Here is a 25,378-nt window from a genome sequence, read left to right on the forward strand (position 1 = left end):
GCTGCCCTGGGGAGTGGGAGGAGGGGGGCAGGGGCACCATTTAGATCCGCAAAGGATTTTGCTGCTGATGCTACATCCTGATGGGTCGCTAGTGAACCCTGCCTCCAACCACGCCCCTCTTTTCAGACTGAGGACACTCCGCCTCCCGGGGTCACTCACGGTTCATGTTCTTAAAGATGTTCATGATGGGGAGGATCTGACGGTAGTAGGGCACCAGGGCCTCGCCCACCATGTCCGCTGACACCACCAGGTGCTGCAGGACCTTGAGCGTCACACAGATGACCTGCCGGTTCCGGAGGTTCAGGGCATCTACACGGGGGGAAAGGAACAGGCCAAAGTAAGAAGCATGAATTCCACCATCACAAGGCGAAGCGACTGGCAGACCATTTCATTAAACCGGGCTCGACCGGGGATCACCAGTGGGACGAGCCTTATCGTTACGGGTTTGAACGAGGCGCTGTGGTCTTAGTGCCACCACCAGGGTCTTGCTGGTGTGTTATCTGTTCTCCCAACCGATAGTGATTCCTCAGCATCCCCACGAGAGTGGCTCAGCGTCTCTCATGGAAGAGGCGGTGATGGACAGGTAGCGCCAAACAGAGAAGGCCAGTCAGTGTCGCGGGAGTGAAAGGACCCCCGGAAGGTTGACAACAGGTACATTTTCGGTTAACAATCCTCGCTGCTCTGAAAACCATGAGACAAACACTTATCTGGGCAGGGGGGCTGGGTCTCTGTGTGAGTAGAAACCACAGGCTGGCTACAAACACCCAGAATGTTCTTGGTAGAGGCGAATGTCAGCTGACTGTGTTTTACACTCACAAGAACGCAGGGAAGGAACGCAAATTTTCAATGTTTAGAACTTTAAAAGGAATCGCCCGTAAACAACTACAAGAGACGGAAGAAATACGAGTTGGCTAGAAAGAACACTTCTGAGGGCACGGTGACGAGGTGCACGCACAGAAGGACGGGGGGCCGGGGTCCCTGTTCTCACACGGGCAGGGTCTGGAAGGTGCCACTTGCTCCTTCCGGCGAGGAGAGGTCAGAGGCTGGGACCCAGGCACTGGTCACTGGCTGCGTGAACTTGGCCGACACCCCCACACTTCCTTGGTCCTAGACAATCATGGGAACCTGTTATTGACTCTCTCAGATGACTACCAGTTCTAAGGTTTGTACAGAAGAGCTGTAGGGAGCACGTGTTATAGAAGATCAAAGGTGTGTCATACCCTATGAGGCCACAGACTATTCCAAGATGAAGTCAAAGACTCTTATTAGGAAGATGTTCTACCTTTTAAAAAAAAAAGGTCGGCCATGACCTTAAAGCATGTGCCATTTGTGGAGGGACAAAGGACAGAAGGAACCAGGCTTTCAGAAGGGACGATGCTACACTCGATATACCTGGGAGGCATCTTGACATCATTCTTGAACTCTGGGCCACATTTCCAATAGCCTGGATCTTGACCGCCTCCCAAATTCAGTTTGTTCGCTCTCGGTGTGGGACAGACCCGTGATGGCTCACACACTAGCGGCTAACGAGTATCGAGCACCTGTGTGTGGCAGGAATTAAACTGAGCACTTTCCATATATTAGTTAACTTAACCCTCATTCAGTGAATGTGTATTGAGGATGTGTTATGTATCAGCCAGTGTTCTAGGAACTGCAAATATAGACCTGAAAAAGACAAATGTGGTACTCAGCCCCCCTGGGCACATATTCGTGTGGAAGAAGATACTGAACACATACCACAAGTAGGGTAAGGATTCAGAAGGATGGGGTATTTAAACAGCAAGTCAAAAGGGGCATTCAGGCCAGGCTAGCAGTAGGGGAGGCTCCCAGACTCAGCAACAGGCCCAAGAGGTGAGCAGACGTCACATAGGTGAAGAGCAGGCCCAAGGGGTGAGCAGATGTTACCTATGTGAAGAGCATCCCAGGAGAGGGAGCAGCATGCTAGAGACTGCCCCCTCCTGGACAAAGGAGTTCTTTTACCACATGTCCTGCTCCTGCTCCTATGGCTCAAGTTCTACTTGGTGATGTGTGACCAAAGCTCCAGGTAGCAGACACAGTCCCCTAAGTGGTTTCATCGTTGTGTGTAAGTGTTTCTGGGGATCATTTAGAAGTGGTAGGGAGACGTATGCAGATGCGTGCTGATGTGTAAAAGGAAGGGGAGGGCTGGTACTTTCTCCCAAGCTGAAAGAGCCCGTCTTGCTGTATCAACCAAACAGAATCGGATGCTTACGGTCCTGGGTGTCTGCCTTCTCTCTGTACTCCCCCCTCTCCCTCAACCCCCCTCCTAAAAAGGACTCATAGCCACATCTCGCTAGATGTTTTATAAACTGTTGAGTGAAGATGAGACATTGAAACGGAACTCCATAAGTGTGTTTTTATATACTGTACATCCAAAAAATGTGTAATGGAGTGTGTATAGTTCTCATTACAATTTGTGGGTTTTGTTTTTTTCAAGAAAGCCTTTCTGTTGACCCTGAAGAATCACCAGTAGGAGAGCCCGTTGAAGGAATCAGAAGAGAGAGCTGCCTGGGCGTGGGTAGAGCCCCTCGGGTGACTGTAGGAAAGCTTTTGGTAGCCCTAGTGGCTCCTGAGCGCTGGCTACCATGGGGCTCTTCTGTTAGGGTGTGTGTGCCACAGCTCAAAACAGGCCAAAGCAGGCTCACTGACTACCAAGGCTGGATGCTTTCCTTATAGAATATACCATGAAGGACTAATCTTTTTATACAGATGAGTAATAATAACATCAAACTTTTGTTGATTAGCTTTATGCCTATAATGTGTAGGTAATTGATGACTTGGTGATCAGTTAACTATCTCTCTCGTGATGGGTAGTAGATCTACTAGGAAATAATTATTTCATTTTATTGTGACCCCCATTAGATGAACATGGTTGCGATAAATGTTATAGGATTGACAACAGTTGACAAGTAAAATGCCTGAACTGGTACCCTCACTGGCATCTAGAGGGGAACCTCACGTCCTCCTAAAGGACCAGGGTGTGCCCCAGGCAAGCCCTTCGCTTCATCCGAGAGGGAGCCGTGAAATGGCCCCTTTCCACTCCGGGGCCTCTAGTTTTCTCCCTCATTCTTGGGGAATTAAGACGTTCCATTAAGTTGTAAGTCTTTTTGTTCTTAATATCCCAGGAGAATTGAATAAAAAAAAAGGTTGGTTTTCTTTTTTTTTTTGAAACAAAGTTCTTTTCTTTTGAAAAAGTGTGTTAACAGGTATAAAGAGAATATGATTCTCTAGCTTGAAAGAGAAGAAATGTGTTTATTCTTGAATCGATGGCCTTGAAAGCTACTGTCAAGACTTAAGTGAGGACTTTGAACTTGAGATTTAAGGTTTTGAAAAGGGTCTGACATGGGAAGCCTACTGACATTATAGATCAGCCACTGGAACCTTTCTATGCAGGAAATCGGATTTCTATTGCACTGCTTACCTTACCGCCTTCAAGGAGAATCAACATGGGAGAGTCTTCAGATATAAAGAAATTGGTGAAGAATAAGGACAAAATAAAGTCAAAGTGTTAAACCATTCACCTTAGATGGTTATAAGTTACATGTATGAGTTCTTCAAGCATAAATTCTCTGACTGCTGTAATGTGTGCAAACTGAGAACATTTTCTGCTATTAGACATGGTTCGCTACTGTGGAATCAGGAAAAATGGAAACGGTTCTTCTTTTAATACTGGAAACAACAAAATGCAAAAGCAAACAATAAATTCTAAAATACATTGTTGACGGATGCTATGAATGTTAATGTCCTTGTTATAAAAATAGCTTCACAAACCAATAAAAGACCGAATCTTCTCATTTAAAAATGGGCAAAGAATAGGACTAGATACTGCACATGATAATAAGTACAAATGAACAATTACTGTTCTTGAATGTTCAACCTCAGTGATAATTAAAAGATAATTTTGAATATCAGATTAACGAAAAGTTTTTGAAAATTTAGTTCATAAGTCTGGGAACCGGTTTGGGAAAGAGGCCCCTCATAGCTCGCACATTGAAGACCGCTCCCGCCCCGACCTTCCCACGCTACGCATGTAGCACGTGACCCAGCAACTTCACTTTGGGGCACTCAGGCTAAGGAAGTGTGCAGCTGTGAGAAAGACCTAGAGAAAAGGAGGTTATAAGTATTTCTATTTATAATTACAAACAATCTAAGTGTCTCAAAAACAACAGCTTATTTAAATAAAATCTAGTGTAGCCACATAAAGGAAAATTACGAAGTTATTAAAGTCATCTGATAGAAAAATATTTTAATAATAGGAAAATGTTTATAAGATGTAGGTGAGCAAAGAAGTAGCTTATAAAGCATATTTTCACCAGAATCTCATTTTGTAGGATAAAATTTAAACAGAAAATACTGGAAATTTATAAAGTCAGATGCTAACAGGAGAGACTAGCTTTTCCATAGGCATATATAGACGCCGGATTTCATTCCACTAAAAAACAGTTTTGTGCTGCTTATTGCAAAATTATGAATATACTTTGCATATTGCCCTAGAAGTATTCTTCTTCATGATTCTGACTTCATGTGTGTTTAATGTAGCAGAACTTAAGTGCCTTTCCTTATTATTTTTCAATATTTTCTTGATTATTATTAACCATCTATATTTTGAGACAAACTTTAAAATAATTTGGTTAAAAACGTGCTTGGCACTTTGTTAACATTTCTGATTAATGTAGAGAATGGTTTCAGGGGAAGTCATCCTCTTTACTTCTGACTGAATATTTCCATTCGAAGTAGATATCTCTTCAACTTTTCCTATTTTTAATTAGGTTCCTTAAAAACGCTTTATAGTGTTTTTCATGTAGATTTTGCATAGTTTTGTGAGATCTACTTGAAGGAATTTTATATTTTGTGACTATTTGTGTAAGATCATTTTATCCCAATATGCTCTCTAAAAATTATTGACAATGGCCGAGACCGGTTTGGCTCAGTGGATAGAGCGTCGGCCTGCGGACTGAAGGGTCCCAGGTTCGATTCCGGTCAGGGGCATGTACCTGGGTTGCAGGCACATCCCCAGTGGGAGATGTGCAGGAGGCAGCTGATCGATGTTTCTCTCTCATCGATGTTTCTAACTCTCTATCCCTCTCCCTTCCTCTCTGTGAAAAATCAATAAAATATATTAAAAAATAATAATAAAAAAATAAAAAATAAAATAAAAATTATTGACAATAAATACATAAAAGCAAATGATTTTTGTATATTTGTAACTGTGAACTTATTTAATCCCCTCACTGGTTCTAATTGTTTTTGAACAAATTCAGTTGGCTTCTATCCTATATAATAAAAGACTAATATGCAAATCGACCAAATTGCAGAATGACCGATCGCTATGACGTGCACTGACCACCAGGGGGCAGATGCTCAATGCAGGAGCAGCCTCCTGGTGATCAGTGCGCTCCCACAGGGGGAGCACCGCTCAGCCAGAAGCCGGGCTCATGGCTGGCGAGTACAGTGGTGGTGACGGAGCCTCTCCCGCCTCCGAGGCAGCGCGAAGGATGTCCAACTGACAGCTTAGGCCTGCTCCTTGTCGTCAGTCAGACATTCCCCAAGGGCTCCTGGACTGCAAGAGGGCACAGGCTGGGCTGAGGGACACCCCCCTGAGTGTACAAATTTCATGCACCAGGCTTCTAGTAAGAAATATTAAAAAATTGCTAAATTGATCTTTGCTTTCTAGTATTTCTTTTTGGTCACATGACAGGGGCCACATTTTCTAAAAGAAAACATAGTGTTGTTGTGCTGGGAGTGGGCATTTTTGTTTTCCAATCATTCTTATTTATTCTCAAATAATTTGTTTTTATTTTATTGTGTAAAATATCTATGTAACACACTGTGCTTTAACCATTCAGTGGCCTTAATTACAATCACAATGTTGTACAATTATCAACATTATCTTTTCTAAAACTTTTCCATCATCCAAAACAGAAATTCTATATCCATTAAGCAAAAACTCCCCATTTCTCCCTCCCCCCAGCCTAGTACCCTCTAACCCACTTCCTGACTCTATGAATTGCCTACTAGAGATGTCGTAAAGTATATTAAGTATGTTTTTTTCTGAAGTTCAAATATTTAATTAATATTTGAGATTATGGGCCCAATATATTAGTATAATTACATTTTGCTACTTTAGAGGCACTAACCATATAATTTATTAAGTTACAGAATAAAATAAACCAAACTATGTTTTCAGACCAAATTTAGGTTTTAAAATCATGGACATTTTTCTCCTTTTAGAACAGAACTCAACTGCTGTGCACAGTTAATTTGGGGACAATTAAAACATCACAGATTTAGCTCAGCTCTTCCAGACGTGGAGTGAGCCTCTGACAGCGCTTAAGATGTTTTCTCTAATTCATTTCCCAGCAGCGTCACATCAAAAAGCATCACTTTTTCTCTCATCCCACACAGAAAGGTGCTATCTTAATGCAAAATTCAGATTTTCCATGAGAGCTTTGTCACTACAGGAGTTAATGCCCTCCCTCCCTCCGCCCTTCCCTCCCTTTTTTATAGACAAGAACGTATTCTGACTTCAGGACCACAGAACACAATGTAGTGTTTCGTAAGAGTGTTTGGCCTTTCTTTTCATGACTGACTTAGTTTTAAGGATGAAAGGACTCTGTTATCTAAACGGTCTCAACAATTCAGACCCAACACGGCCGATGAGAACCCACACAGAGGACCCCAAAGAACAGCGCAACCCCCACGCTCCTTCCCCGCCTCGCGGCAGCCACGTCAGAGTCAACTATGACGGTTGTGATGTACACCGGCTCTCACCGAACAGGAAGGCTGAGAGCTCTGCTACAAAAGAGAAAAATGGGCAAATGTACCCATTTCCAAGGAGAGGCCCTTTTCTCCCCCAGAGAGCGCTTGAGCAAGTGCACACCCCGGGCTTGAGTCGGTGTGGGGCTCAGTTCTGGGACCGATCAAGCCCGTGATCGCGAGCTCCCAGGAACACAGCGGTGATTATGGTCCCTGCAGTGAGCCGCCAGCTCAGCGCACACGGCCAACGCGCCTACTCAGAAGGGAGCTCACAAACAGCTGGGTCAGCAGCCTCCTCCTGTAGGCCAGCTGCGGAAGGGCGGAAAGCGAGACCTTTTCTTTGTGATGGTGCGATCAGTCGGACCCGCGCACAGGCGCCGATGGTCTGGTGTCCACCTGCCGAGTCCCTGGAGGGATACGTAGCGGCCTGTCCTTGACCCGGCCCACTTCCCATCTCAATCTTTACGGTCACGTGGATGAAAGTTACAGAACACAAATCTATCCATTCTATGATGACCCAAAGTTAGGCAGTCTGTGGAGATATGACCATGAGGGAACACCAAAGAGGTAAAAATAAGTTGCCGTTACTGCCATCTCGATGGGCACTGTGCTCAGCCGTCTACTTGTTAGGAGGTGCTAATCCTGGCAGCATGATTGGGTAGCTGCTTCATGATCCCCTGAGAGAGAAAAGACTTGATGTGTGTGAAAGGCAAGCTGGGCTCTGGGTTGCATGAGCCCACGGCCTGTGCTCAGGGTGGCCAGACTCCACTTCCTCCCAGCATCCTTCCCTCCAAGCCCTGGGGGGCGCCGGGGCCGGGCTGGGACCGAGGCAGGAGAAACGTGCAGATCTGCAGACTGTAGCTCGGCCTTTGAGCAAGCGGACTAGACACGGGTTGAGTGCTGAGCTCACGTAGCCTGTCCTTCAGGAGCGCGTCAACGTGACGGGACTGGGTGCGCCGGCATCTTCTGAAAAAGCCAGGGACACCTGTGGTAGAGCTTGTCCCTGGGCTGGGGCTCAGCCCTCCCGAGGAAGGACGGAGACTCCCAGGATGAGGTCTCAGCCGGTGTGACTACAAGCTGCTGCCATGGTCAAGCGGAGGTGGCGATGGTGGGGACGATGGTGATGAGGCTACATGTATAACAGCAGTGACAGTGATAACACTTATCACACAGCACGTGCTCTGTCTGCTAAGAGCTTGAAAGAGATGAGCTCGTTAACCACCGAAATAACACATGGGATGGATACGTTATTGTCCCAGTTTTATGAATGGAGACGTGGAGCCCCAGTGTGGCTAACTGGTCAGACGGCTGGGATTCTGACCAGGGAGTCTGAGTTTAGACCTTGCTCCTGACCATCACGCATGCTGGAAGAGCGAGAGCAGTTGTTTATTTGAGGACAGGAAAGGGACAGTCGGTACGTGGTGAATTCAGTTGGAAAATGCAATGCTGCTATCTTCAGCTCTTTCTCCCTTTTACTCGATTACACCTTTCTAGTTTGAACAGCCATCAGCTCCATTCCCATCGTCTTGGTTCTGGATCACTCTGACTCCTTTTCCCTATTCATACGGGCATCCAACCCCCTCACAGGCCCAGAAGGAATCTTCCCTCTGGCGAGTGACCAGGCAACTGTTCCAATACTTCTGAGGCTATCTAACCTCGGCCTCAGGCTGCTACCTCTTACATCTACTAACACGTTCTTCTGCGCAGGAATTCACGTGGAGTGACACCAGATTTTAGATCTTGACTTTCTTGAAGGGGGATTGAAAGTGGGAAGGTAGTAGATGACGAGTGAGAGAAATGGGTAGAGAGGAAAGAAGAGAGAAAGCAACCACCGGCTACCTGGATGTCACAGCCCGACCTGGCCCTGACAGCCCATACGCAGCACAGCGCATCGCCTATGAAGAGCTGCTGACCACCCGACCTGGGCATCTCTCCACGACCTCACTTAACGATCTCAACAACTCTCTGAAGTACCTGTTAATCGCCTTGGTTTGGAGATGAGAACTCAAGGAGATGGACAGAAAGGCGGGGCCCAGGGCCTTTGCAAGGGCCACACCAGTTCTCAAGGAGCACAGAGCAAGATGGGCTTCGGCACCAGCTACCGAATGTCCAGAACCCATTTCCCTCAATGGCGACGGGGTCTCACTTGGGAATCGGGATGGGTCAGTATGGGCCAAGTTTGCTGCAGCGATAGGTTGGCCCTTCATCCTCAGTGGTTTCACAGGGAGAAGAACACTTTTTCACTCATGGTAGAGATCCAGTCGGGTCCGTGGGGGCCAGGCGAGGAGAGGCGGAGGACTGTGCACGGGCCCCCAGTGCTTGGTTGAAGAGAGCACACATCGCGTCCATTCCCAGCCCATCGGCCGAGTTAGTCCCGTGGGTCCGCATGCACGCGCAGCGGAAGCGCCGGGAGCAGACGGAGCTGCTGTGCAGCAGCATCTCTGCCATGGAGTTCCTGTGCGGGGGAGGCTACCTCTGGCCCCTCCTCCTCCCCCGCTCTGCGGGTAGTTACACCATCTGGGTTAAGGGAGTCAGCACGTTCCCTTCCCCTTGAACACGGGCCAGAGCTCGGCAGAAGCCCCCGCTGGTGTGATCAGAGCAACACTTTGCCCGTCTCCAGAAATTCTGGGGCAGATTCTGGGAAATCCGCTCTTTCCTACAGGGGCTAAGTAAGCGGCGGTCCTAGGATCTACGCTGAGCCTCCTGGGGCCAAGCTTCAAGGTGACCTTGCAGAAAACAGTGACAGTGGCAACACCACCAGGCCTGCGGTGAGGCCCTCTCCGGGGTGCTGGGTGTGTGGCTTATTAAGCAAACCAGCTCTTCATGACAACTTGAACCTATTTTTTTTTTTTTTTTTGCATTTTGTAACCAAAACCATCCAGAGGAGCATACCTTCCCCCATATTTTCAGAATAAATGGGATATTTTCTTCTTGAAGTAAAAGGCATTGCCATTTTTACAGTTATTATCACTTTTAAAAGAATTTACCTGGAAATTTTCAAGATCTATAAATAAAATTATTGGACCACAAATAAAGGGTGGCACGTTTCAATTGTACTTGCTCCTTTCTGATTAAATAAAATGCTCACAGGAATTTGGGGAGTGGGATATGGATTCTGACATGTTAGCCTTGCGGGGTGTGGTTCTCCTTCGGGTGTTCTTCACAGGAAGATTCTGCTCCTGAACATGTCATTGCTCAGGTCGCCTCAGCAGAGTCTGCACGTTCGTCCTTCACAGCCGGTGACCCCGCTCATTAGAGCGGCCCCAGGGAGGCCGCCGCCTTACGTGCGGCCCATTTGCAGGTCAGGGTGCGTCTGTACCCCCACGGCGGCCGGTCGCGGCGCCTCCCAGCAGACCGCTCACAAGTGAGTGTTGCTGCTCGTACAAAGAGCCACAGGAGGGAACAGAGATGAACAAACACCAACGTGCTCTCTCCACGTCAGTAAATTCTGAAATATTTGACAACCAAGTACATACTGTATACAAATTAAGTAAAGAAAATGAGAGGCAATTCCCAAAGCTGAGAAAAATAAGTTGTCGGAGGAAAGCAACGTAGTCAGAGTAGATGTGTGAGCGACAGTGAACAGCGGAATGCGGCCACGACAGTGTAACGACTGGTGATTGATTTCATGGCGATGGAGCTATTCAAGGATGGAGGGCGAAGAGGGAAGTGTGGGGAAGAGAGACACACCCATTACTCAGTGACCCAGGCCCCACCTACACCGTGTGGCTGGGAACAGACAGTGGGTGGGCACGTTCCCAGGCTACGTCTTGTTTCCTGCGATAAGTGATTATTCCTCCCATGTGTCGATGGGTCAACTAGGAGAGCTGGGATGTGGCCCCGGGCGCCAGCTTATGAAAATCCCCCCACCCCGGCACAGCCTCCGTCTGTGGTCTTGTTGCGTCAGTAGCGAGTTGCCCGAATGCGGTCCTGGGGCCGCGGGAGGCCGTGGCGCCCACTTACTTTTGATGGGGATGATGAGCTGCGGGATGACGGGGAGGATCTTGCTCCCGCCGTGCTCCAGCATGTCGTGGATGCCCTGCCGCGCGAAGAACTCGTAGGGAAAGGTCATCTCGCAGAGCCCGTCGAAAAACAGGGGCAGGTAGTGGTGGTAGTCCAGCTTCTCGATCTCCACCTGCAGGGACAGAGGACAGGGCGCCGTGAGCCCCGCGCCGGGCAGAGCCAGGCCAGCCATGGCCCCCGTCGGGGTGAGCCAGCTCTTCCGGCCTCAGGGGCCCTGGGCCAGCAGCTCCCCCGGTGGCCTGGCCTCCCCGTGGGCGGTGGGTTAACATCAGAGGCCTTTCCGTCTTAACAGATTAGAGTCATGAGTAATCTGGCCTGGAAGCATTTTAGTACTTGTTTCAGGTTGGTTTGTTGTTTTGGGCTAGTTTTTCTTTTTTTTACCATTTTGCACAAAAGCAAATTTGAAAAGAATGGAAGAATCCCGTGGTACATATGCTGAAAAGATGGGTGTAAAAATAAATCAAAAAAGAGAAAAAAAGTAGAAAGGAGATGAGCATCCGGATTTCTAACAAGAATCTAAGAGGGGGTGCGCGTGACGTATTCTTGTGACGGTGAGAGTGAGGGTGCAGCGTGACCTGTGGCTGTCCCTGGAGCCTCGGCAACAGGATGTCGGTGTCATCAAGAAGAAATGAGAGACCCGCAGTGGGCCGAACCGGAACAGGCCACGGGCACCTCTAAGTCAAAATACCAGCAATCTCTCTTCTGCTTCTTCTAGGACAGATGCATCCCTGACCCACACCAGGCCTCCACGGCCTCCTGCCTGACCTTCGCAACAGTACCAGCCCCGACAGGAAGTGGGCAATGCAGTTACAACCACGGAGCTGAGGGAAGCGATGGCGTGTTGGGATATGTTCACATGTGGGGGCTCTGTTCTAGCCGAGTCCCTGACTTACCACCCCCAAGGTGACAGACATGATGCTGATGTCACGGAGGGAAGAAGCCCGCAGACTCAGACTGCGGATGCAGCCCCCTCCCAGAGCGAAGGACGCAGCGTCCCTAGGAACCGGGGCAGCGCTTCCTCGTTTCCAAGTCCTTGTGGGTGTCCCTGGCGCCTAATTATCACCTTCTAACTAGCGAGGAGCCATCAGCACCATAGAGAAGGTCCCTGTGCATTAGCAGCTGGTTATACCCCCAGCGCCCTCTCAGCTGGAAGGTTCTGGAGTCTCCAGCCACGTGCCTGCCTGCTCCTGGGTCTGAGTAACCGGCAGCCACTCCACGCCGCTCCTGTCTGCTGTGAGTCTCAGTTCATCAGATGTTCTCCAGTCCCCAAGCGGGAGGACTGTCTCCAGCCTGCTCACGACCTTGACCCTCCCCGCCAACCAAGGAAGCGAGCAGTCCTGACCCAAGGTTCACCTGGCCCCTGGAGGTGGGGCGTGGAAAATGAACCCCACGTGGAGTAGGTACAGACATCAATTTTATTCCACATTCCTGTATACTCATGACATTAGCTTTACTAACAGTAAAACTTGACGGAATATATGCCCAATACCCGTCTTCTCAAGGACATTTGAAAATGTTATAGAATATTATTTTGTACAATTTTTAAAAAAATGTATTGCTACATCATTCAGCTCCCAATATATATACTAGTAACAAGGTTAGCTTTAATTTTACCTTCATAATAAAAGTGTCCTGTGTACTATATTGCTATTTATGTTTTTCATATGTTTTATTAATCCTCTTTCTTTTTGCTTATGTTGGCATTTTATGTCTTTCATAAATAGCAAATCATTGACGTTATAACTTAATGTGTTCTAAGGCTTTTTAAATACATTGTCATACCCATTTATGTCTGTAACTAGTTTCACGTCTGTCATCTTGTTTTTTCATCTCTGTTTGTTGTTTTTCATTTAACTTTTACTGTCTATTTTGAGTTTTGAGTGTTTTATTTACACTTTTTGGAATTATTTCAAAGATAAGGCAGCCTGTTTAAATATTTTATGGCAACTATCGCACAGCTCTCTCAAACACTTTAAAACATATTTATCTTGCTCTGAAAGCAAGTGAAAAGTCTCCTAGTAAGATTGTTGACATGTCAAATTTTCCTTGGGATTCTGTTAATTTCTTTTTTCTTTGTGTGGTTTGAGGCAACAATACTAACCATGTTAATAACAGCAACAGTAAAAATGCCAGTGTTTATCAACCAGACGGTGCTGTAAATACTGTGTGTATTCACTTATTTAATCCTCCTGAGCAGGAAGAGGTAGGTTCTATACTACCCCAATGTTCAGTATGGGGCAGCTGAGCCCACAGAGGGTCAGCCACCTGCCTGCGGTCTGCGGCTGGTACGTTCTGAGGCTGTCTTCACCGGCTGCTTCACACCTGGGACTGCCTCTCAGGCTATGTTGTCAGGCACCTCGAGGTTCGGCATTATTATAATCGCCTGGTGAACTGTTCCCTGCATCTCCATTCCTCATCGTCTTTATCATCACTGATGCAGTTTGGCCCAGTCGGATCTAATATAAATATGGGTATAACTTGTTTGTCCTTCACATCATTTTACTTTCTTCCCCTGTCATCAGGTTTAAAGAGCGTCTCTTCTACTCAGCTTAGAGCTACCGTTGTTTTTTTCCTCCCATTTTTAAATGCATCTTCAGAAAACAAATATTGGGCACACACATGATTCTTATTCTCAAGAGTTTTGAAAAAAATAAAATAAAAGCAATATGAGAGAGGATGAAGGGAGAGGGAAGACCAGGGAACAATTGCGAGACAGCAAATTGAATGAAAGACTGAGTGAGAGAGAGAAAGACCATGGTGGCCTCTGTCTTTAACTCCCAGCTCCCTGACCACAGCCGCCCTCTCCTGCCAACACTTGTCTTCTGTGAGGTCTTGTCCTGGCCTGCGCTTCGATGCTGTGGCTGTCTGTTCTCCCTGCATATCTGTTGCCTTAACGTTGGAATAACAACGTGCCATTGTATTCTGAGGCCACAAACTTCTTTAAACCCTATAGGTAGTGTTCTGATGGCGACAGGGTGGTATTTTTATGCGTAACTTTCTCTTCTCCTTGCCCTTCGGCTAGGGTTCCATTTCTATTGCTATAATATTGTTTCAGTTGATGAATTTGGCCCAGGGCTGGGGAACCCATTTACAACTGGGAGCTGATGCATTTTTCATTTTTCTGACGAGTTCCATCCACCTCCTGCTCCCTTCTCACCAGTTTCCACAGTGGGGGTGTCGGTGGGTCCTCACGCCCCTGCTCTCTCCTCCCCCCTTCCCTTCCTTTCGCTGCAGTCCCTTTGCCCACAGCACCGGTGACCTTCACTTCGCCTCAGGCTGCAGTTCCTTTTCTGTTCTCGTCAGCAGGATCGGGTGACCTTGCGAAGCTGACTTCTCTCAGCCTCCTGACACCCACCCCCCAAAAAACAGGGGTCATCATGATTGTCTTCCTTCAAATCCTGTGTTTAATCCCTCTTCAACCCTATTGATTCTGACTCCAACCAAGTCCTCATCGCATCCACAGCCCACACCTCGCTCAGCATCGGCTTCGCCTAAGGCCGGCTGCTTTACCTGGGTCACGGCCACAGCCCTGACTGGGCTCCCTGCGCTATGTTTGCCTTCCTACTTCCCTTCTCCCCTCGCCTGGCTCCGACCCGTGGTGGCTCCCCACTAAAGTCCCCGCAGGGCCTCCCCGGCGTCCCTGGCCCCTTTGCTCCACCCCGTCCTCCTACCTCTGCAGACACTGCGCCTTCTGTCCCCAGGCCAGTCTGGCCTCGCTGCTCCTCCGGTAGCTTCGGGCACACTGTCCCCTCCCCTCTGGACCCGGAGGGGCTGGCGCTGCGTTAAACTGGATTTCAGTTCAGCCCGCCGCCCGCCGCCCTGCGGATGTCCCGTGCAGCCCTGGCCATTCGTTCACTGTGGCGCGCAGTTCTGTTGTCCGGGGCCTGTCACTGCTGGAAGGTGTGTGGCACTTACGGGGGACTGCTCAGGAGGCACGGGCTGGATTTTAATCCTGACCTTCTGAGTCTGCCCTGGGGGACTGAGAGGCCCGCTCAGCGGGAGCGATGGTGGATGGCTCGTGGGCATCTCCGGCAGAGGCCGGGACCACAGAGCAGGCCGAGGCCGGGGCTGAGCCCTGACCCTGGGGCACGAAGGGGTATGTGTGTGTCCTTAAATTTATGGATTCCATACATGGATGCATGCTACAAAGATGACACGATTGTTTCCTCCATCGGGATCACAGTGATATGTCCACTGCGGGATGTTATGAATATTTTCACAGAGGATCAGAACGGGCTCTGGGTGCTCCTATCTACCCTCCTCTCACTGGAAATCACTGAGGGCTCACGTTTTTAAAAATATATATTTTTACTGATTTCAGAGAGGAAGAGAGAGAGAGATAGAAGCATCAATGATGAGAAAGGATCATTGATCGGCTGCCTCCTGCATGCCCCACAAAGGATTGAGCCCACAACCTGGGCATGTGTCCTTGACCAGAATCGAACCTGGGACCCTTCAGTCCGCAGGCCGATGCTCTATCCACTGAGCCAGACAAGCTAGGGCTGAGGACTTAATTTTTATTCTGTTTACTTTTAAAACTTTAGGAAGAAAAGTTTGTTTTTCAAACTTATAAATGTATGTCCATAAATAATATATTAGTTCTACCAATATAAAATCTTTTTATTTTTGTTATTTTATTTAACCCTCACCAGAGAATATGTTTTGTTTTTGTTTTGTTTGATTGATTTTACAGAGAGGGAGAGAGAGAAACATTGATGTGAGAGACAAACATCGACTGGCTGCCTCCCATACGTGCCCCAGCATGGAATCCAACCTGCAACTTAGGCATGTGCCCCGGCCGGGAATTGAACCCACAACCTTTTTGGTGTACCGGGCAACACCCAACCTACTGAGCCACCCAGCCAGGGCTAAAATCTTTTAAAACATAATCCATATCAAAAGTCCTTTAAGAATAAAAGCAAAATCTAAAGAAGAGATTAATTAGAAGACCCACCATTGGCTACTATCCCTTAGAATTCTTCAAAATGGCTGGCTTTGTTCACTTGGTTCTCAACCTCCCTAATGCCGCAACCCTTTAATACAGTTCCTCATGTTGTGGTGACCCCCAATTTCATTGTTACAAATTGAACATAATTAAAGCATAGTGATTAATCATAAAAACAATATGTAATTATATATGTGTTTTCCGATGGTCTTAGGCAACCCCTGTGAAAGGGTCGCGACCCACAGGTTGAGAACCGCTGAGTCTTAAACTAACAAAAGGTCATTTTAACTGTTTATTTAGCAATAAACCTTTATTCAGTTTTGTAAATTATTTGCTGTTAAGGTAACTAATTATTAAAACACATTTATACTCTACTGTCTTTACTATTACCATAAAAATAATAGTTTAGAAACCACAAAATTGGGAAATCTTTCTTTAAAGTTTAAACAAGAAATCTAGAAATGAAAGAGAGCTGTGTGCAAGGGATGGAGAGCAAGGGCTGCTGTGGACTTCCGCTAAAGGACGGGGAAGACACTGACCGATGACTCCCTGCGTGTGAACTGTCACGGCATCAAGTACTTGCACTCACAGAATTTCTCTTTTTTAAAAAACAGGTTTCATAACTTTTAAAAAAATATATGTTTATTGATTTCAGAGAGGAAGGGAGAGGGAGAGAGAGATAGAAACATCAATGATGAGAGAATCATTGATTGGCTGCCTCTCGCATGCCCCACACTGGGGATCGAGCCCGCAACCCAGGCGTGTGTCCTGACAGTTTCATAACTTTTTAAAGGTCACATAGTACCTACAAGTTTGTCTCTAAATCTTACAATAACCTTTGGTCAAAAGCAATAAAACTCTAACTGGGACCAGGCTATCAAATATAACATTTCATCCCCAGAACAAATGTGGAAGGTAATAAGGTCCTACTGAAAGGTCAGAAACTCGGTGAGACAAATGGGTTTCATTAAAAACCTCCACCAGGAGCTCCTTACACTTTCCATATCTGAGCTTCAATTAGCAAACGAAACATCACTGAGAATAACTGTTTTTGTGAATAATTCCAAGGGTCTTGCTTAGAGTCACAATCAGAAAAAGTGTACTTATCTATTAACTAGAGGCCTGGTGCACGAAATCCGTGCACTGGGGGGGGAGGGGTGGGAGTCCCTCAGCCCAGCCTGCCCCCTCTCACAGTCCAGGAGCCCTCAGTGGATGTCCTACTGATGGCTTAGGCCTGCTCCCTGTGGGGAGCCACAGTCTGGCGGCAGAGGCTCGGAGCAGGCGCCGTGTGTGTGTGCGTGTGTGTGTGTGTGTCCACTGGGGGCCGGCCCCCAGCCACAACGCGGAGGCTTGGAGCAGGCGCCCCTCTGTGTTGATCTCTCAGGCTCCTGGCCGTGCCTGTGTGTTGTTCTCTCCCTTGAGCCATGACCAGGGTGGACGGGAAGTTTGGCTTCCTCCATCGCCGGGGGCAACCCAACCTCCAGCTCCGTGGCCACTTGGCTTCTCCGCTGCGGCCACAGCGAGGCTTGGCTTCTCCCCTCCTGCACTGCGGCCTCAGCGGAGAAGCCAAGCCTCTTCAGTCTTCAGTCTTCAGTCTTCAATCTTCAGTCTTCACTCCCGGCCGGAGCCTTCAGTCTTTGTTCGTGCCTGCATATGCAAATTAACCGCCATCTTTGTTGGGTTAATTTGCATACTCATCTGATTGGCTGGCAGGCGTAGTGGAGTGACACCAATTTGCATGTTTGTCTATTATTAGGTAAGATATATGAGGGTCCCACTTGGACTTATTATTACATTCACAGAATGAAGCTTTAACTCGCTGTTTTTCAACCATTGAGGCAGCTGTGGATTTATTGCAGAAGACTTACAAATTGCACAGGCATCAAGCACTGATTGCAGATGGTACATAATATATTTCAAACATGGATGTACTACTAACATTTATCAATCACCATGGTAACAGAGTTGTCCTAAGGAAGACTCAATAGACCAGTGAGTGTGGAAATGAGTTCTGAAACCAGCAACTAGAGAGAGCAGAAAAAATCTGAAGAGAAATACTTTTTAAATGTTTAAACACATAGAAGACTATTTTACTTTAAAAAGAACCAAATAAAACTTCCACAAAATCATTCTATCATTAACTTACAAATCCAGTAGCTAGGTTGACAGGATTGGCAGATGAAAGAAGAGTTAGAGCCTGAGTTACAGACCTGAGGGACTAGGGGCCAACGCAGAGTCAGGGAATGGAAATAAAGTGATGGGAAAGGTGGCAGAGGGGGCACGGGGAGATGGTGATGAGGGAGAGGGTGATGGGAAAGGTGGCAGCGGGGGCCCGGGGAGATGGTGATGGGAAAGGTGGCAGAAGGGGTATGGGGAGATGGTGATGAGGGAGAGGTGATGAGAAAGATGGCAGAGGGGGCACAGGGAGATGGCGATGGGAAAGGTGGCAGAGGGGGCATGAGGAGATGGTGATGAGGGAGAGGTGATGAGAAAGATGGCAGAGGACCCCCACCAGAGCTGCTCCCTTACACGGCCTGTGGGAGTTCCAGAGAGCACAGAGAGGACAAAGGTGGTGTTTGAAGAAAGAATGTTTGAGAACCTTTCAGAATTAAAGAAAGGTGTGAATTTTCAGATTGAAGATGCTGATCTTTTCAGAAAAAAACTATAAAACTCCAAAGTCAAGGAAAGGATTTAAAAGCAACTAGAAACAAAAGACAGATCACACATAAAAGATCAAATGTAGACTGAAATTATATTTCTCATTAACAAAATAGAGGCCAGAAGCCAGATGAAAAGTCCCTCAGCTCAGAGAAAGGTAACAGTGAACCTACAATGCAATGGCCAAGTAAACCACCACTTGCAAGGAAGACAAGTTAAAGGTATTTCGCCGAGACTGAGAGGCTTGGCTTTTCATTTTTTTAAATCCATGGATCACTGTCCTTACCAAAGGATAAAACTTATTAAAAATAAGAGAACATGGGACAAAGACATGACATGCAAGAAGTAATAGCAAACAAAGTGTTGAACAAATTGAAGAGACCAAATAGCATTGACTATAAAAATAAAAAAAATACAATATTCATCAATTACGGTGGGTTTACAAAGGGAGGCTGTAATAATTTAAAAGAAAAGGCGAGAATTTGAGAGGACAGTGACCTGACTCAAAGCAAGATCCTTTCATTGACAGGGCTGAGGACAGAGTTACTGATTCACTTTAGACGTAATGAAGTAACTAAGCATATTAAAGTGCAAAGACACTTGTCAAAAGAATAGAATGAAATTAACTTCCAGGAGAATCGAGTATAGTAGAGGGATTGAATAAAGTTCTATCAGTCCATCAGAAGGTTAAACATCTCACCTGCCTCCAGGAAAAACATGGAGAAGAGAAAATACATAGAATGAATTAAAATCCTATATAATAAAAGCCCAGCAACCAAACAGTGGAGCGACCAGAATGACCGGTTGACCGGTCGCTATGATGGACACTGACCATCAGGGGGCAGACACTCAATGCAGGAGCTGCCCCCTGGTGGTCAGTGCACTCCCACAGGGGGAGCACTGCTGGGCTGACCGGGATAAGCGGAGCTCCCACAGTGGGCGATCCCTGCAGGCCACGCCCCCCACCAGTGCATGAAAACCGTGCACCCGGCCTCTAGTATATAAATAACTGCATGAAATATAAATGGGTTAAATTCTCTTGTTAAAAGACAAATGTAAGCCCTGGCTGCGTAGCTCAGTTGGTTAGATCATTGTTCCAATTTGGGTTCTATTCCTGGTCAGGGCACAAGAAGTAAGCAATGAATGCATAAATGAGAGAGAGAGAGAGGAAGAGAGAGAGAGAGATATTTGTTGTTTCTCCCTTCCTCTCTCTCTAAAAAATAATAAAACATTTTTTAAAAAAGAGAAATTTATCAAAGAGAATACATATTTGCAGTTTTGACAGTTATTTCCAGATGGTGCTTCCTAGATGGTGACAATCATATTCCCATCAACAGTAAATGAGATTATCTGCTTTTCTATTACCTTTCCAAAGAGAACACGATCCAAGTTTGATTCTTGACCATGTTACAGGGAAAATACATTTTCCTGGTAGTTCATTGGTATGTCAGGGTTGTTTCATCTTGTATTTCTCTTACTGTGAGAATAATCACCTTTTAGACTTCGCTCTGAATTGTATTTTCATATCCTGCGTCCTTTTTCTTCTAAGGAGGCACCGGTCTTTTTTGGGGTGGAGTGAGGAGCGCTTTTATCCCAGGGAGAATCATGCTTTGTGTGGGACAGGAGTTTCACATTTTTCTTTTTCCATGTGGATTTTAAATGTTTTAAAATTGATTGATCTTTGATGGGTTTGGAATTCTGAGTCATCAGAAGAAAGGTTTCCCCCATTTTATAGCGGAATGATTTGAGACAATTGGAAAAGATAACCTAATTGTTTCCTCTGGCATTTTCATGATGTCTTTTCTTTATGTTTAAGTCACCAGCCCACCTGTACGTTTTCCTGGTGTGACTTTTGCCCATGGCCGCCCCGTTGTCTCAATGTAGTTACTGCACAGTCTTCCACAGACTGAAGGCATCACTTTATCATGAAGCCTTGTTTCTCGACTCACTGTTGTGTTTCATTGGCTTTTCTTATTCATGAACCAGTGCTATTATGATGTAATTAATGCAACTGTTTGAAGTTTTCACATCTGATGGACTAGTTCCCCTATTATTACTTTTCTTTCCTAGTTTCTTTATTATTGTAATTTGTTTACTTTTCAATAGAAAAATTCAGGCATAACTTTTACATCTAAGGTCTACTTAATGGACCTGCATAAAACCTGGCACTCAGTAATTAGATGAGACACATTCTTTATAAGCATACATGAGACAGTTTAGAAACTGAGTAATAAGCCACAAAGTAAGGCTCGTGAAATTCCAAATTATCTATGTAATATGTGTCTCGTTTTGTGAGGAAACGTAAATAAAGTAATAAATTATTAACTAAAAGGTAGCCAAACTTTTAAACCCTACACATTTGGAAATTCAAAAACACTTTTAAATCACGTCTAGATCAAAGAGAAAATCATTGCAGAAATAACAGCGTATTAGCAACTGAAGCACGATGGAATTACCTAACCCTGAAAGAACAGAAAAGTATCCGCAAGTCCAGACTCTTTTATGAGTCTGAAAAGAAGAAACGCGAACAACTCACTACATGAGGCCAGCATAACCCTGACACTGAAGTCATAATGACAGCCCGATAGTCAAAAGAAAGTTCTAGGCAAATGGAATTCAGCAGCAAGTTAAAAATTACGGCCGGACAGGCTGTGTATTGCAGAAATACCAGGAAATTTCAACATCATGCTTACGTTTTTTTGATTAAAGGAGGAAAAATGAGATACTATTAACAGATGCAGATAATTACTAGATGAAATTATTCATTAAAAAATAAAAACTCTAAACAAAAACAGCAAGTCCATACTTTATGGTGCAACTTTGGGGACACCCCCCTTCTGGTTAGAAAGGAGACAAGAAGACGGTCCCGTCACTCTTCTTCAGAATTGTGCTGGGGTCCTGGGTAAAGTGGGAATAAGGGAACCATGTGTGAAGGCTGGGAAAGTAGAAACAAAACTCTTATTTGAGAATGACACGGCTGTCCACGTAGCACACCCAGAGAACCTACCAACGAGCTTAATTAGTAAGAGGGTTCAGAAAGACTACTGCATAAGAGAATAATAATAGCATGTCTATGTGTCATTGAAAAACGACTTAAAAACATTTTTAAAGGTTCCAATACCAGTACAAGAAGCAAAGCACACCTGTTGAGGTCACTGGCAATGAAACGGATGCTCAACGTGTGAGATTGTGGGGATGATGACAGAAGGTTCCTGCCACGCATCACGGAGGACAGACAGGGTGGCTGGGGACACGTGAGCGTGCTGACTGCCCTCACGGGTGGGCCGATGGCCGACTCAAACTTACCCAGAGCGACCCTGCCTACATTTATGTATCCATGCGACCCACATTCAAGGTCAGTCCTGTGCTCTTTACGAGAGGGGCTGAGGGGTTTGAGGGGCTCAGTGGGTGTCTGAGGGGGTTGAGGGGCTCAGTGGCATGTCTGGGGGGTTTGAGGAGCCCAGTGGGTGTCTGAGACCCTGTCCCAGGTGGTGCGGACCCAGGACCTGCCCTGGAGCCTCCTCCCTGGGCCCACTCACCCGTCCCCGCAGGCGGCTCTGGGGGCTGGAGGGCGTCATGGCCGAGGCCCGGCTCTGGCCCGGGCACGCAGACCCCAGGCACCTCATGGAATAACCTGCTGTAAGTGTCTGTCAGGAAGGCTCACCAGGCAGCTGAGGTCAGCAGCGAGGCGTCTCGGACTGATGCGCCCTTAACCTTCATCACCGGCGCTGCGCCCATGCCCCAGACGGGGAGCGACACCCCAAGTGTAACCCACAGAAAGGCGCCAGGCTGGCCCTAGAGCCGTGACCATCCCACCGCCCATGATGACACTTCAGGCCAGTTTCTAAAATGTGTAGAATCACATATTTAACCAGGGGGGATAGAGGAGCAAAACCTGCATTAAATGCACACTCCAAGTCCCTCTGCCTTCATCACGTCTCTGTGTGATGCTGAGAGGAGTGTAGCTTCTGTTACAGGCAGAGAGGGAACAAGTGCTCATGAGCGAGGAAGCAGGACACACGTTAGGCCTGGAGCGCCCTGCGTTGGGCCCTGCTGCGCAGCAGCGTCACCAGCAGATGGACACGGGCAGCTGCTCAGCCCTCCGTGCCTCAGTTTCCTCTCTGTGAAACGGGCAGTAACAGTACCCCTCCCGGGAACCCAGGGAGCGAATGCCTCGGGAAGCGGGAAGCGGAGACAGTGCGGGCCAGCAGGGCTCAGGGGGTGGAGACCGTGCAGAGCTGCCCCGGGTCAGCACTGAGCCTCTTCCTAGGACGGGCCCAGCGCCTTCCCTGCCCTCACCGCCTTCTTCACGTGCTGCTTGTCAGGAAAACCTCCTCCGGATCGGCCAGCATTTTCCTACACGATTCCGGCCCTGCCATGTGCTTGAAGTGACTGAAACAGAGGTCATTGTGAAGGACACAGCACCCTGAGCCGGGGGCGCTCACTGCTAAAGGGGCACCGAATGCTCATTGTAAACAAACAGGGTCAGCTAAGACACCTGGTGTGCAAATACTGAGTTTCGATTAAGAAGCTGTAATGCACTGAGCACACGGGATTCATGATGCTAGGGCCACACTTAAAGGGACCTCACGGGGTCCCGGTGTGTGAGCTGGAGGGGCCAGGCCCTGGCACCCGGCTCGCAAGCCTCCCCTCTGCTCTCGGGGGCGGATTCAGCACCGGAAGGTTGTGTAGAGGCCTCTACGGGGCATCCTAATGCCCACGTGGTAATTCACAGGCTACCACCCTCACTATTGTGAGCCCCGGACGCCTCGTCCCCCCGTGTGGGGTCTGCGGGATTCCACGTTGGTTCCCGGGGCTAGGCCGCCTCACATCCCTGCATGTGCGAAGCACTGGGCAGATTCTGAAATGACCCCCGGCCCCCGGCACCAACCTCTCTCCCCTTCCACTCACCGCCACGCAGCCAAGCCCTCCTGGAAAGAACATTCTGTCCGTCACTCATCTTTAAACCTCGCCGACGTGGACGGGGTATATGCTGACCTCCTCGCCACGGCACCCACAGCGCCTGTCCGTCCCCGAGGTCCCTTCCCACCTCCTGTCCTGATGCTGCACCTTCAGGACCCAAGTTCCCGTGACACCAAACACCCTCCCGGAAAGAACATTCTGTCCGTCACTCATCTTCAAACCTCGCCGACGTGGACGGGGTACATGCTCACCTCCTCGCCACGGCACCCACAGCGCCTGTTCGTCCCCGCGGCGGTCCCTTCCCACCTCCTGTCCTGACGCTGCACCTTCAGGACCCAAGTTCCCGTGACACCAAACAGCTCGCTCCTCGCTGCATCCGTGCTCACAGCTCCTTTCTACTCGGATCAAGCTCTCCCTTATGCCATCTGACCAATGCTGCTTCCTTCCCGCACGATACCAGTTCACAGCCCAGGTTCTGGGCCCTAAAGCCGGTCCTGCCCCTGCCTCTGCCACTAGCTACTCATACGTCCGGGGCAAGCGGCCTCCATGTTCTCACTAAATTGGGAATGACAACAGACTCCACTCAACTGTCTGCTGTAAGTCACACTTCGGTTCATTCATGGGAACCATCTAGAAGAGGACCGGCTACATGTTAATCATCGTGATTATCATCACTTGGTTCTACGATAATAGCATCGGACACATTAAAATGTAATTATAATATAATCATGGGATTAACTGTTACATGTCCCCCCAAATATTTACCTCCTCAGCAACATGCCCTGCATCTGCTGCTGCTTTCCGGGTGGGGGAGGGAAGCAGCAGGAGGAGCGTCCTGGCCCATGAGGGGAACGCCAGGCGGGGGTGGGGGATGAAGGCAGGTGATCGGCATCAGGGTCCCAGCCTCCAGCTCAGGGTGCAAGCCCTTAAGTGTGTACATGTGTGTGCATGTGCATGCATGCAGTGTGTGCATTTGTGCCTGTGTGTGTGCGTGTGCGTGTTTGCAAATATGTGTGCATGTGTGCCCATGCACGTGCACATGGATGTGCTGTAGACACCTGGAGAAGGTTGAGGGACACCATGTGTGTGCAGGTGCATGCATGCAGTGTGTGCATTTGTGCCTGTGTGAGTGTGTGTGCGTGTTTGCAAATATGTATGCATGTGTGCCCATGCACGTGCACACGGATGTGCTGTAGACACCTGGAGAAGGTTGAGGGACACCCCCGGGTGCTGGGTAAACTGGTAGAGGAGACTGCTTGCCTGTTGAACTTGGTTTCTCAGGGCACAGCCCAAGGAAGTGTCAAGTCACAGCAGAGCCTGGAGGTAACGGCTCACAGGGTAGCCAGGGACAGGGTAGCAGATATGGCCTAATCCCCTCAGCAGCGCCCTGGGACCCTGTGAGCTGAGCTTTGGGATCCAGCCAGCAGTTAAGTTTCAGAAGCAGCCACCAGAGCAATATCAGTGCCAAGAAAACGGAGGACCAATTCTAACCATAGACACCTCCACAGAGAGAGGGGGAGAGGCCCACACCCATGCCCACGCCCACGCCCACGCCCACCGGCCTTGTGAGAGAGCAACAAGCTCAACTGCATGTGTCTGTGGGGATGAGATGAGGAGAATGTGAGGCTGATTCCAGACACTCTACATGGCTTGTATGGAGCCACTCGGGGAGGAGAGAGGGAGTAAGGGCAGTGAAATGGCAGGGTCAGCTCCGAGTGCCTCTCCCCTCCTCTCCCACCTCCAGGACCTCAGGGGTGACATGGAGGGTCCAGAGCGAGAGGAGAACAACTATAGGCAATAAAGAGGGCCGTGTTTTGCACATAGAAAACATTTCTTCCCATCCACTCAGCACCTCACCAGACATGCACACATACACATGCACACACACTGGTTTACACTGTGTGTGCATTGTATCTGGCCCAGAAGTCAGCATGTTACAATGTCTGCCACACCTATCTGGATGGTTGATGGTGGCATGGATGCATGGATGGATGGATGGATGGTGGGATGGATGCATGGATGGATGATGTATGGATGGTGGGTGGATGATGGATG

The 25,378-nt window shown here is 47.9% G+C and overlaps 1 protein-coding gene across 1 annotated transcript in view; it reads right to left on the reverse strand.

Moving 5' to 3' along the window:
- Window positions 1–150: 150 nt before the first annotated feature.
- PACRG (PARK2 co-regulated) overlaps window positions 151–25,378 on the reverse strand; it is a 177,881-nt gene continuing 152,653 nt past the window's right edge. Inside the window, exons 3-4 of the mRNA XM_014539772.1 lie at window positions 10,738–10,909; window positions 151–309 (exon numbers count right to left, since the gene is read on the reverse strand). Coding sequence (XP_014395258.1) covers window positions 152–309; window positions 10,738–10,909 — 330 coding nt within the window. The 3' untranslated portion in view covers window position 151. The remainder of the gene's footprint in view (window positions 310–10,737; window positions 10,910–25,378) is intronic.

Source organism: Myotis brandtii, unplaced genomic scaffold (assembly GCF_000412655.1).
Source record: "Myotis brandtii unplaced genomic scaffold, ASM41265v1 scaffold229, whole genome shotgun sequence".
Lineage (NCBI taxonomy): Eukaryota > Metazoa > Chordata > Mammalia > Chiroptera > Vespertilionidae > Myotis > Myotis brandtii.